This window comes from Mytilus californianus, unplaced genomic scaffold (genome assembly GCF_021869535.1).
Source record: "Mytilus californianus isolate M0D057914Y unplaced genomic scaffold, xbMytCali1.0.p SCAF_1, whole genome shotgun sequence".
Taxonomy (NCBI): domain Eukaryota; kingdom Metazoa; phylum Mollusca; class Bivalvia; order Mytilida; family Mytilidae; genus Mytilus; species Mytilus californianus.
In genome coordinates this window covers 129,007,021-129,020,770 of record NW_026262581.1, presented here as the reverse complement: position 1 = coordinate 129,020,770, position 13,750 = coordinate 129,007,021, and the positions used below count along the sequence as shown (strand labels likewise).

The window sequence follows — 13,750 nt, the reverse complement described above, 5'->3', positions numbered from 1 at the left end:
CTGTACTTCTAGTTGTTTACGGCCCTCAAACATGCATTTACTGAAAACTGATAAAAAAAATGACAAAAGTGAAACAGTTTTACTTTTTTTCATTAATATTCAAGAATGATGACAATCTTGCACAGAAAAAGGTTTTTGTCTCGGATGTCTTGCACAAAACTGCTATTGTGATTCAAACTGGCTTTGATGAACTTTTGCTCAAATTCAAATTTTACCAAAAACTACATCAAAATGATAATAAGGAGATGAGGTATGATTGCGAATTTGACAACTATCCACCAAAGTTCAAATAAAGTGGATGTAAGCAATTATAGGCACCCGTACGGCCTTCAACAATGAGAAAAACCCATACCGTATAGTCAGCTATAAAAGGCCCCGACATGAAAAATATGAAACAATTCATGAAAAATATGAAACAAATGAAACTTTTTATTAAAGGCAAGATATGTCTTTGATATCAAATAAATGACATATTTGCACTAAAGTGGACAGATTATATTATGGAAAAATTTAGGGGACAAATAATGGCTCTGACCATAATTCTCCTTTTTTTCTTACTATTAATAACAATTACAAATTAAAGTCTGGACAAGTACAATTTTGATGAAATCTAAATCCAGAGGCCATGTAAGTTTGCTTAATATTGGTAAACTGGAACAAAAGGCAACCTTGATTTGAAAGTCATCATAATAAACTTATGTCAACTTCTACGTCATTTGGTCTCTGGTGAAGAGTTGTCTCATTGACTTTTGATCTGCAGATATTCCACATGTTGTGGTGCTAAGCAGTAGCTCCACTCATAATTCAAAAGTAAAAGGGAAGCAGGTAGTTGGTGTCTGACAGATCTGAATATCACTCACATCAATGTCAAGCTGCTGACCAAATATGAAGTCATTCTGTTCAGTAGTAATGGAGAAATGTGTGATGAAAAACTTTAATATAAAATAAGGAGATGTGGTTTGATTGCTAATGAGACAACTATCCACCAAATGACATTGATTTAAGCAACTATAGGTTACAGTACAGCTTCAACAATGAGTAAAACTTGTACCATATAGACAGCTATAAAAGACCTTGATATGAAAGTTTATTAAACAAATCAAATTATTCAAAGTATTGGCAAATCCTCACTGTGAAGCTGCTAACCAAATATGAGGTCTTTTTATTTAGCAGTACCTCAGAAATAATGATGAAAATATTTGTTAGATGAATGGACAGACAGACAAGGTGATTGCAGTATTACTCCACTCTTAAAGAAGTGCATAAAAGATTGGAAAAGGCGAACGTTCCTGAAATTTTTGAAGTCAAAGGGCTGTCATTCTGCCAAACACATATGTACAAAAAAATAAGCTAAATATCTGCAGGCATAACAAAAAACTAGAGGCTCTCGAGAGCCTGTGTCGCTCACCTGACTCTACTTTGGTTTTAGAAATCATGTAAAGATAGATAAAAATCATAACAGATACCCAAATAATGATTGAGGCCAAATTTTGATTAATATTGGTCCCGTTATTTAATAAAATATCCTGGTGGCCATCTTGAACAGTAAATCAGCAACAAAGTAGCAACACTTGGTCAGCACTTCATAAGGAACATTCATGCCATGTTTGGTTTCATTCCATTCAGTGGTACTCTAAAAGAAGACATTTGTATGTATTTCCCATAGGGTCCTATGTTAAACTAAGCCCCCCGCTGGCGGCCATCTTGGATGATGGATCGGCTACAAAGTAACAACACTTGGTCAGCATCTCATAAGGAAGATTCATGCCATGTTTGGTTTCATTCCATTCAGTGGTTCTCTAAAAGAAGACATTTGTATGTATTTCCCATAGGTCCTTTGTTAAACTAAGTCCCCTGCTGTCGGCCATCTTGGATGATGGACCGACTGCAAAGTAACAACACTTGGTCAGCACCTCATAAGGAACATTCATGCCATGTTTGGTTTCATTCCATTTAGTGGTTCTCTAAAAGAAGACATTTGTATGTATTTCCCATAGGGTCCTATGTTAAACTAAGTCCCCCGCTGGCGGCCATCTTGGATGATGGATCGGCTACAAAGTAACAACACTTGGTCAGAACCTCATAAGGAACATTCATGCCATGTTTGGTTTCATTCCATTCAGTGGTTCTCTAAAAGAAGACATTTGTATGTATTTCCCATAGGGTCCTATGTTAAACTAAGTCCCCCGCTGGCGGCCATCTTGGATGATGGACCGCCTGCAAAGTAACAACACTTGGTCAGCATCTCATAAGGAACATTCATGCCATGTTTGGTTCCATTCCATTCAGTGGTTCTCTAAAAGAAGACATTTTTATGTATTTCCCATAGGGTCCTATGTTAAACTAAGTCCCCCGCTGGCGGCCATTTTGGATGATGGATCGGCTACAAAGTAACAACACTTGGTCAGCACCTCATAAGGAACATTCATGCCATGTTTGGTTTAATTCCATTCAGTGGTTCTCTAAAAGAAGTCATTTGTATGCATTTCCCATAGGGTCCTATGTTAAACTAAGTCCCCTGCTGGCGGCCATCTTGGATGATGGATCGGCTACAAAGTAACAACACTTGGTCAGCACCTCATAAGGAACATTCATGCCATGTTTGGTTTCATTCCATTCAGTGGTTCTCTAAAAGAAGACATTTGTATGTATTTCCCGTAGGGTCCTATGTTAAACTAAGTCCCCCGCTGGCGGCCATCTTGGATGATGGACCGACTGCAAAGTAACAACACTTGGTCAGCATCTCATAAGGAACATTCATGCCATGTTTGGTTCCATTCCATTCAGTGGTTCTCTAAAAGAAGACATTTTTATGTATTTCCCATAGGGTCCTATGTTAAACTAAGTCCCCCGCTGGCGGCCATCTTGGATGATGGATCGGCTACAAAGTAACAACACTTGGTCAGCACCTCATAAGGAACATTCATGCCATGTTTGGTTTCATTCCATTCAGTGGTTCTCTAAAAGAAGTCATTTGTATGCATTTCCCATAGGGTCCTATGTTAAACTAAGTCCCCGGCTGGCGGCCATCTTGGATGATGGATCGGCTACAAAGTAACAACACTTGGTGAGCACCTCATAAGGAACATTCATGCCATGTTTGGTTTCATTCCATTCAGTGGTTCTCTAAAAGAAGACATTTGTATGTATTTCCCATAGGGTCCTATGTTAAACTAAGTCCCCCGCTGGCGGCCATCTTGGATGATGGACCGACTGCAAAGTAACAACACTTGGTCAGCATCTCATAAGAAACATTCATGCCATGTTTGGTTCCATTCCATTCAGTGGTTCTCTAAAAGAAGACATTTGTATGTATTTCCCATAGGGTCCTATTTAACTAAGTCCCCCGCTGGCGGCCATCTTGGATGATGGATCGGCTACAAAGTAACAACACTCTGTCAGCACCTCATAAGGAACATTCATGCCATGTTTGGTTTCATTCCATTCAGTGGTTCTCTAAAAGAAGTCATTTGTATGCATTTCCCATAGGGTCCTATGTTAAACTAAGTCCCCGGCTGGCGGCCATCTTGGATGATGGATCGGCTACAAAGTAACAACACTTGGTGAGCACCTCATAAGGAACATTCATGCCATGTTTGGTTCCATTCCATTCAGTGGTTCTCTAAAAGAAGTCATTTGTATGCATTTCCCATAGGGTCCTATGTTAAACTAAGTCCCCGGCTGGCGGCCATCTTGGATGATGGACCGCCTGCAAAGTAACAACACTTGGTCAGCATCTCATAAGGAACATTCATGCCATGTTTGGTTCCATTCCATTCAGTTGTTCTCTAAAAGAAGACATTTTTATGTATTTCCCATAGGGTCCTATGTTAAACTAAGTCCCCCGCTGGCGGCCATTTTGGATGATGGATCGGCTACAAAGTAACAACACTTGGTCAGCACCTCATAAGGAACATTCATGCCATGTTTGGTTTCATTCCATTCAGTGGTTCTCTAAAAGAAGTCATTTGTATGCATTTCCCATAGGGTCCTATGTTAAACTAAGTCCCCCGCTGGCGGCCATCTTGGATGATGGATCGGCTACAAAGTAACAACACTTGGTCAGCACCTCATAAGGAACATTCATGCCATGTTTGGTTTCATTCCATTCAGTGGTTCTCTAAAAGAAGACATTTGTATGTATTTCCCGTAGGGTCCTATGTTAAACTAAGTCCCCCGCTGGCGGCCATCTTGGATGATGGACCGACTGCAAAGTAACAACACTTGGTCAGCATCTCATAAGGAACATTCATGCCATGTTTGGTTCCATTCCATTCAGTGGTTCTCTAAAAGAAGACATTTTTATGTATTTCCCGTAGGGTCCTATGTTAAACTAAGTCCCCCGCTGGCGGCCATCTTGGATGATGGATCGGCTACAAAGTAACAACACTTGGTCAGCACCTCATAAGGAACATTCATGCCATGTTTGGTTTCATTCCATTCAGTGGTTCTCTAAAAGAAGTCATTTGTATGCATTTCCCATAGGGTCCTATGTTAAACTAAGTCCCCGGCTGGCGGCCATCTTGGATGATGGATCGGCTACAAAGTAACAACACTTGGTGAGCACCTCATAAGGAACATTCATGCCATGTTTGGTTTCATTCCATTCAGTGGTTCTCTAAAAGAAGACATTTGTATGTATTTCCCATAGGGTCCTATGTTAAACTAAGTCCCCCGCTGGCGGCCATCTTGGATGATGGACCGACTGCAAAGTAACAACACTTGGTCAGCATCTCATAAGAAACATTCATGCCATGTTTGGTTCCATTCCATTCAGTGGTTCTCTAAAAGAAGACATTTGTATGTATTTCCCATAGGGTCCTATTTAACTAAGTCCCCCGCTGGCGGCCATCTTGGATGATGGATCGGCTACAAAGTAACAACACTCTGTCAGCACCTCATAAGGAACATTCATGCCATGTTTGGTTTCATTCCATTCAGTGGTTCTCTAAAAGAAGTCATTTGTATGCATTTCCCATAGGGTCCTATGTTAAACTAAGTCCCCGGCTGGCGGCCATCTTGGATGATGGATCGGCTACAAAGTAACAACACTTGGTGAGCACCTCATAAGGAACATTCATGCCATGTTTGGTTTCATTCCATTCAGTGGTTCTCTAAAAGAAGACATTTGTATGTATTTCCCATAGGGTCCTATGTTAAACTAAGTCCCCCGCTGGCGGCCATCTTGGATGATGGACCGACTGCAAAGTAACAACACTTGGTCAGCATCTCATAAGAAACATTCATGCCATGTTTGGTTCCATTCCATTCAGTGGTTCTCTAAAAGAAGACATTTGTATGTATTTCCCATAGGGTCCTATGTTAAACTAAGTCCCCCGCTGGCGGCCATCTTGGATGATGGATCGGCTACAAAGTAACAACACTTGGTCAGCACCTCATAAGGAACATTCATGCCATGTTTGGTTTCATTCCATTCAGTGGTTCTCTAAAAGAAGTCATTTGTATGCATTTCCCATAGGGTCCTATGTTAAACTAAGTCCCCGGCTGGCGGCCATCTTGGATGATGGATCGGCTACAAAGTAACAACACTTGGTGAGCACCTCATAAGGAACATTCATGCCATGTTTGGTTTCATTCCATTCAGTGGTTCTCTAAAAGAAGTCATTTGTATGCATTTCCCATAGGGTCCTATGTTAAACTAAGTCCCCGGCTGGCGGCCATCTTGGATGATGGATCGGCTACAAAGTAACAACACTTGGTGAGCACCTCATAAGGAACATTCATGCCATGTTTGGTTTCATTCCATTCAGTGGTTCTCTAAAAGAAGACATTTGTATGTATTTCCCATAGGGTCCTATGTTAAACTAAGTCCCCCGCTGGCGGCCATCTTGGATGATGGACCGACTGCAAAGTAACAACACTTGGTCAGCATCTCATAAGAAACATTCATGCCATGTTTGGTTCCATTCCATTCAGTGGTTCTCTAAAAGAAGACATTTGTATGTATTTCCCATAGGGTCCTATGTTAAACTAAGTCCCTCGCTGGCGGCCATCTTGGATGATGGATCGGCTACAAAGTAACAACACTTGGTCAGCACCTCATAAGGAACATTCATGCCATGTTTGGTTTCATTCCATTCAGTGGTTCTCTAAAAGAAGTCATTTGTATGCATTTCCCATAGGGTCCTATGTTAAGCTAAGTCCCCCGCTGGCGGCCATCTTGGATGATGGATCGGCTACAAAGTAACAACACTTGGTGAGCACCTCATAAGGAACATTCATGCCATGTTTGGTTTCATTCCATTCAGTGGTTCTCTAAAAGAAGACATTTGTATGTATTTCCCATAGGGTCCTATGTTAAACTAAGTCCCCCGCTGGCGGCCATCTTGGATGATGGACCGACTGCAAAGTAACAACACTTGGTCAGCATCTCATAAGGAACATTCATGCCATGTTTGGTTCCATTCCATTCAGTGGTTCTCTAAAAGAAGACATTTTTATGTATTTCCCATAGGGTCCTATGTTAAACTAAGTCCCCCGCTGGCGGCCATCTTGGATGATGGATCGGCTACAAAGTAACAACACTTGGTCAGCACCTCATAAGGAACATTCATGCCATGTTTGGTTTCATTCCATTCAGTGGTTCTCTAAAAGAAGTCATTTGTATGCATTTCCCATAGGGTCCTATGTTAAACTAAGTCCCCCGCTGGCGGCCATCTTGGATGATGGATCGGCTACAAAGTAACAACACTTGGTCAGCACCTCATAAGGAACATTCATGCCATGTTTGGTTTCATTCCATTCAGTGGTTCTCTAGAAGAAGTTCAAAATGTAAAAAGTTAACGCCGACGACGGACGACGCCGGACGACGACGGACGACGGACGCCAAGTGATGAGAAAAGCTCACTTGGCCCTTCGGGCCAGGTGAGCTAAAAAGGACAACTGTTTGCTTTCAAAATGAAATAAACAGCTGCGCCATGAGCGCATGATACGCCTGTCGCTTTTTCAAAGAGTAAAGTTCAATAACTTCTCAATGTCATATCAGAAATTTAAAAAAAATAAAGAGAGGTTATCTTAATAGATATAAACCAGTCACCAAAGTTCCACGAAAACTGCTCAAAACACTTTAAAGATATTGTTAGAAAACTGGAAAATCACCCCTTTTTATGAATAAAATCCCATAACTCGGAAAAGTAAAATCTTAAATTATAAAAATTAAAAAGGGAGCTTATGTCAATAGATATAAACAATTCACCAAAGTATCATGAAAACTGCTGAAAGCATTTTTGAGTTATTGTCCGAAAACTGGAAAATCCCCCTTTTTTTAATGAATAAAACCCCATAACTCTGAAACCTAAAAAATTTATAAAAATCGAAAGGGAGCTCATGTCAATAGATATAAACAATTCATCAAAGTATCTTGCAAATTGGGGAAAGTGTTTTTGAGTTATTGTCCGAAAACTGGAAAATCCCCCTTTTTTTAATATTAAAACCCCCATAACTCGGAAATGTAAAACCTAAAATTATAAAAAACGAAAGTGAGCTCACATCAATAGATATAAAAAATTCACCAAAGTTTCATGCAAATTGGTTAAAGCGTTTTTGAGTTATTGTCCGACATGTAGACGACGGACGGACGGACAGAGGTATACCATAATATGTTCCGTAAACGGGCATATAAAAAGGAAGGAAGGATTGAATGTTCAACTCTGGTAACACTATACACCTTGGCCATTTAGTGACAGACCTTAAAAATAAACCATAAAACTACATCTCTACTTTTAATTATCTTATTTAATGAAAATACAAAGTTTTACAAAATATTCTTATAAAAAATAAGACTAGGTGTAAATATAGATATAAATTTGATGCAATTTTATGTCAATTGATTGCTCTCTTACTAATAAAGCTATAACATAAACAAATGAGTATTTTGACTGAAATACTTGTGATAACAATATGTTTCACACTTTTTTTATCAAAACAAAGACTTGGAAACAGTTTTGCTTAAATACGTAAAATCAATTTTCCACAATTTTAGAGCAAAAAAAAAAATAATAAAACCCACAATATTATTTGCCCATAGGATAAAATGCCCTACTTGCACAATCTCATTTGCATGTTCAGTCAAAAACCTAATTTGGCATTTATTTTCAAAAGTTCACATCACAATGAACATGTGTACTAAATGACCACAACTTTATGGTAAATTACCTCAATCCAAAACTTGATATGGGAAGAACATACAATGGAACTAACAGAAAGACTCTCAGACCAGAAAGCATAATTCCCCTTACTATAGTTGGCTGGGCATTTAAGCAACAAAACTTTATTCTTCAGGACAATTTTGTTTTGATTGGAAGGCTGTTACACTTTTTAACTTTTGTTACATCTAGCAAATACTGGAGAGGTGATAACCACACCAACACCAAGTGATGGTATCAGTTCAAAACTGATACAGTTAATATGAGGTTAAATATCCTAGAAAACAGTTAACATAGGTTAATTATCTTAGAAAACTAACATATAAATGACATGGACTATTAGTCTGATTAAAATTACAATTCATTTTCAAGAAGATTTATACATTGTTGTTTTACACAACAACTGCACATCAGGTGACCAACATGAAATGAATAAAGACTGATACATGTTCAAAAGTATTGACTTAATTAAGGATATGAATATCAATGAAAATAACTATTCCAAGATCTTTAAAACAAAATCTTCATTTACCAGTAAGTCATCTTAGAAGAAGTTTCCACAATTCTAAATTTCTAACAAAACAAATCGCTATCAAAATGACCTGCAATTAAATAAGATGTTAATACATATACAATGAACATGAAGATAAAGTTATAGATATTTTAACAATAAATAAATATAAATAATACTGCATATGGTAATGTTGTAATACTGAGTATAGCACCATGACATGTCATGTTTGGCAAACTTTATAACATTCATATAAATAACAGAATAAAACTCTTTTCTTAATATAACATCATTTTCATACATTATCCATATTATACAATGTTTTATACTTTATAAATAAATATATTGACTTAGAAACAGTGATTCTTGTGTAGTACATAACAATGTTAAGATCTCATACTTGGAGCCATAAAACTGAGTGCTGCTTGAGTGGTACATTTGTATCTACATCATGTAATTGTCAAATAATAAATAATATGACTAATGTCAAAGACATTCATGACTTGATTCTACATTACATGTAAATGTACATATTTATATTCATACATAAGTTCAGATATAATGAAACCAGCAAATATCATATCTATAAACTACGAGCTGTCACTTCTATAATAATGGATGCTTCAATGTCAACAGAGGTCGAAGATGAATGACTACCCTTAATGTACACACTATTAGTTGCTTTCTGCTTCAAGAAAAGTCTGATATGATTCACTTTATTCCACTTTTCCCCATCTCTATATAAAATAATCTATACTGTCTCTAAGTCTGGCTGTATGTCACGAGGAGTATAAACTTCCAGCATCTAGATACAGTCTCGCTACTTCATAACAATGCTCGTACTGTTCCTGAAATATTCAAAAGTTTTATTTAATAATTAAAGAACCTAAGTGAGCGCACTCACATACCCCACGTCCCCACATTGTCACTGGAGAAATAAAATAACTGTAAGAAAAAAAAATGTATAAGAAAAAAAAATTGAATCATAATTTCCTGTTGATATGCACATCTACATAGTATGTCCTTATTATCTACAAAGTTTCATGAAATTCTGTTGTGTGGTTTCAGAGGAGTTGCGATGACAAACTGTTGCAGAGGTATATTGAAGCAAATAAGTTCAAAGGGGCATAACTCCTAGAAAAAAAATTGAATTGTAATTTCCTGTCGATATGCACATCTGCATTGTATGTCTTTATTATCTAAAAAGGTTTCATGAAATTCTGTTCTGTGGTTTCAGAGGAGTTGCGATGACAAACTGTTGCAGTAGTATATTGAAGCAAACAAGTTCAAAGGGGTGTAACTCCTACAAAAAAAATTGAACCGTAATTTCCTGTCGATATGCACATCTGCATAGTATGTCCTTATTATCTAAAAAGGTTTCATGAAATTCTGTTGTGTGGTTTCAGAGGAGTTGCGATGACAAACTGTTGCAGTAGTATATTAAAGCAAATAAGTTCAAAGGGACGTAACTCCTAAAAAAAAAATTGAATCGTAATTTCCTGTCGATATGCACATCTGCATAGTATGTCCTTATTATCTTAAAAGGTTTCATGAAATTCTGTTGTGTGGTTTCAGAGGAGTTGTGATGATAAACTGTTGCAGTAGTATATTGAAGCAAATAAGTTCAAAGGGGCGTAACTCCTACAAAAAAAATTGAATCGTAATTTCCTGTCGATATGCACATCTACATAGTATGTCCTTATTATCTAAAAAGGTTTCATGAAATTCTGTTGTGTGGTTTGAGAGGAGTTGCTATAAGAAACAGGACTGACGGACTGACGGACGGACAGACGGGTCAAAAACATTATACCCTCCGCAACTTTGTTGCGTGGGGTATAATAAATAGATGTATAAACTTAATCTTTGTTTTGCTGCTGAACTTCACAATGAAAAACATTTATACTTGCAAGTACCATTGAACAAAAGAGTTAGATGGGAGGCAACTCCTTTTTTAATTAAAATGTAACTCAATATTTCACAGAGTTCCTATTTTCAGATTCTTAAAATGTTGTTCCTTTTTCCACAGTTGCAAAATGGGCATAAATACATAACAGTTAAAGTCTGAGTAGCATATGATTTTGGGTTTGATGAAACAAAGATCATAAAAATATACAATTTGTAATGGGAGATAATTCATACAATTATGACAAGACAACATACAACTTTTTCTACTGTTAATTCAATTTTATATCAAAGATATAAAGATCTGTTTGTGGAACTATTCAGTAAATCCAGATATATGGTAAGCATCTCCTTTTCTATTTATGATATATTGTACCTGTTATATTTTAAATACTAGGTTTTTATGTGACAGTATTTGAAATAAGTTTATTTTATGTTTTTCCTATTTTATCTTTGACACAACATAATATGTTGATATAACATTAGATATATTTTAAACTCAATTCTGGCTTGTTATTCTGTTTGCACTATAAGTCCAATCATTTGATGCTACATCAATGAATGCATGGACTTACTGGATGAATGAAATTACTGGATTTAACTGTATTTGTTCTTGGTAATACTCAATGATATTTAGGAGGTAACTTTTTTCTAAGGTAATTCCATATCTGACTTTCTACATGTAATTTAAGTGTATTCAAAGTCAGTGTAATTGTCATCTTCTGCAACAGGTTGGTATAGAAGTGTTCTCAAAGTAACCAAAATTTCCTGGGTTCTTTATAATAATCATGAGAAAAAAGATACTTTGATCTTTAGAATAATTTTAAGAAACTGTCAAAGCACTTTAGTCATTTAATGTTTGAGTGGTTTGATTTTTTCAGTCTTTTTATTGTTTTTTGAACTTACTTTGAATAAGAGAACTTCTGGTTTTCTATTATGAATCTGTCTAAATGCATGGAACACATCCACATCTTGATAGATATCCAGTGCATCTAACACATTAGACACTGCACAATATAATGCACCACGACTACCACCGTCCCTACAATAAAACATTGAATGTGTCAAGTATGTAATTATCTGTATAGAAAAGTGTTATTAATGGTAGTCAGTTGTATGGTAAAATTTCTTAGCACCTATATATACTTTTGTAATGACAGTATTAAATATCCATCCATTCCTATATCTACTGTAAGAACAACAATAACTTCTTTATAGATTAACTTACACATGTTAAGAAAATGCATGTAACATTTTTAACACAAGCAATCCAAAAACAATTCATCAAAGTTATCAAAGAAAATCTACGTTTCATTTTACAAAAGTTCCCTTACAATTACAAACATATAAAAGAACTTAGGTGTGTTAACAGGATACACTGGGACCCTGCCACTGAATCAAGTGAGATACTATACTTCTCCAACCAAGTCATATACATTCTGAAACTTTAAAACACAAAGTCTCTCATGTGTTTGAAATACAGTACCAATCTGCTTTCAGATGGAGATATGGTTGAGGATATGTATAATTTAAATATGAATTAAAGAAAAAAATGTATTAACTGTATGCAATTTGAAAACTGAAAATATACATATTACAATAGTAAGTTTTTTTTTTAACTTAGTGACCTTGATCTATGATTTACCTGCTTAAAACCGAAATAGGTTTTTGACCTTGACTTTCCTGCCATTTATGTATATCATTGTGTAATTCAAACCAGTAGTCAGCATCCCCTGGTACATCCTGGTTCTCTGACCAACCTGTTCCTATCAATATCTTAATGTCCAAACTTTTGTTGGAATACTGAAATCAGAAAAAAGATAATTGTTAGCAGGTTGATAATTTCTCATAACAGTTATGTAAGCTGAAGGAACCCTTACTTTAAAATTTACGATCTAAAATATGAGTGGACAAGCAATTTTTCCCTCTCCTTTCATTGACAACCAATTAACATCGTAATGCAGTAAATCATGCCGATTTAAATTTTTGAAACAATAGTTTTCTTTTGCCAAAAAATTGATGCTGACTAATTGGAAGAAATTTACTTCAATTATGAGTGGCCTAAATTCAAAACATTCAGCCACTATGTTTATCTTTAAATCAGTAATACTTCCCTAATACTATTGATGATAAGAAAAAATTAAAATTGAAGTTTCATACATTTTTAGGTAAAAACAATAGTGCTCTTTTTCAACAATGCATTACCTGACAAATTACTACCGGTAATATTCATTGTAACTTATTGTCTCTCAAAAGACAGAAACAGAAAAAGGAAGATTTTGTTTATGCAATGTGTAATCCTTTTAGAAATTTTTCATCCACCAGACAGACAGTAATAATAATAAACTGTTAACACAGAGATATGTCTCGCTTTTTTGTACTTTTGATAATGCAAATGTTGAAATTAAAATAGCAATACCCTAACATGTAAGTTATGCAAATATTCAAAGTCAATGAACCATGACTGAAGGTACATGGCAAAACAATCTCCATGGAAATGAGATGTGCCAATGCTAATACAACTGCATACCAAATACCATAGACTTATCATAATTTGTTCCCTTTCAACAAACCTAAACGCAAACATTGACTTGTAAACTATGTAAAAGTTTCAAAGTCAATGAACCATGATGAGGGGGTGGGGCTATATAATCTCCATGGAAACAAGACTTGCAAATGCCAATAAATTTGCATACCAAATATCATTGACTTTAACATTAGCGGTTCATCTTAAACTGATCTAATCACAAACTAATACATGTAAACTAAGCAAAAGTTTCAAAGTTAGTAGACCATGACTGAGTGGGCAGGACCAAATATTCTCCATGAAAATGAGATGTGCTAATGCTTATACAATTGCATACCAATTAACATTGGCCTACCACTAATGGTTACCCTTGAACTGACCTAATCACAAACTAATACATGCAAACTAAGCAAAAGTTTCAAAGTCAATAGACCATGACTGTGGGGGCGGGACCAAATATTCTCCATGGAAATGAGATATGCTAATGCTTATACAACTGCATACCAAACATCATTGACTTACCACTAGTGGTTCCCCTTGAACTGACCTAATCACAAACTAATACATGTAAACTAAGCAAAAGTTTTAAAGTCAATAGACCATGACTGAGGGGGCGGAGCCAAATAATCTCCATGGAAATGAGAT

General features: G+C 36.2%; 1 protein-coding gene and 1 long non-coding RNA gene across 6 annotated transcripts in view; both read right to left on the bottom strand.

The window, feature by feature from the left end:
• Window positions 1-1,373: 1,373 nt before the first annotated feature.
• LOC127734074 (uncharacterized) lies at window positions 1,374-6,903 on the bottom strand. 5 transcript variants are annotated; one of them, XR_007997400.1, is made up of 4 exons: window positions 4,898-6,903; window positions 3,572-4,069; window positions 2,080-3,241; window positions 1,374-1,913 (listed from the first exon to the last, which is right to left on the bottom strand). It is a non-coding gene; the product is annotated as an uncharacterized LOC127734074 (long non-coding RNA). The 5 variants fall into 5 exon arrangements; XR_007997404.1 differs by having other exon boundaries at window positions 1,374-2,909; window positions 3,076-3,241; XR_007997416.1 differs by having other exon boundaries at window positions 1,374-3,241; window positions 4,898-6,225; window positions 6,558-6,903.
• Window positions 6,904-7,729: 826 nt separating this feature from the next.
• The window catches only part of LOC127739006 (uncharacterized), a 45,429-nt gene continuing 39,408 nt past the window's right edge, over window positions 7,730-13,750 (bottom strand). Inside the window, exons 21-23 of the mRNA XM_052250543.1 lie at window positions 12,224-12,381; window positions 11,485-11,620; window positions 7,730-9,524 (exon numbers count right to left, since the gene is read on the bottom strand). Coding sequence (XP_052106503.1) covers window positions 9,456-9,524; window positions 11,485-11,620; window positions 12,224-12,381 — 363 coding nt within the window. The 3' untranslated portion in view covers window positions 7,730-9,455. The remainder of the gene's footprint in view (window positions 9,525-11,484; window positions 11,621-12,223; window positions 12,382-13,750) is intronic.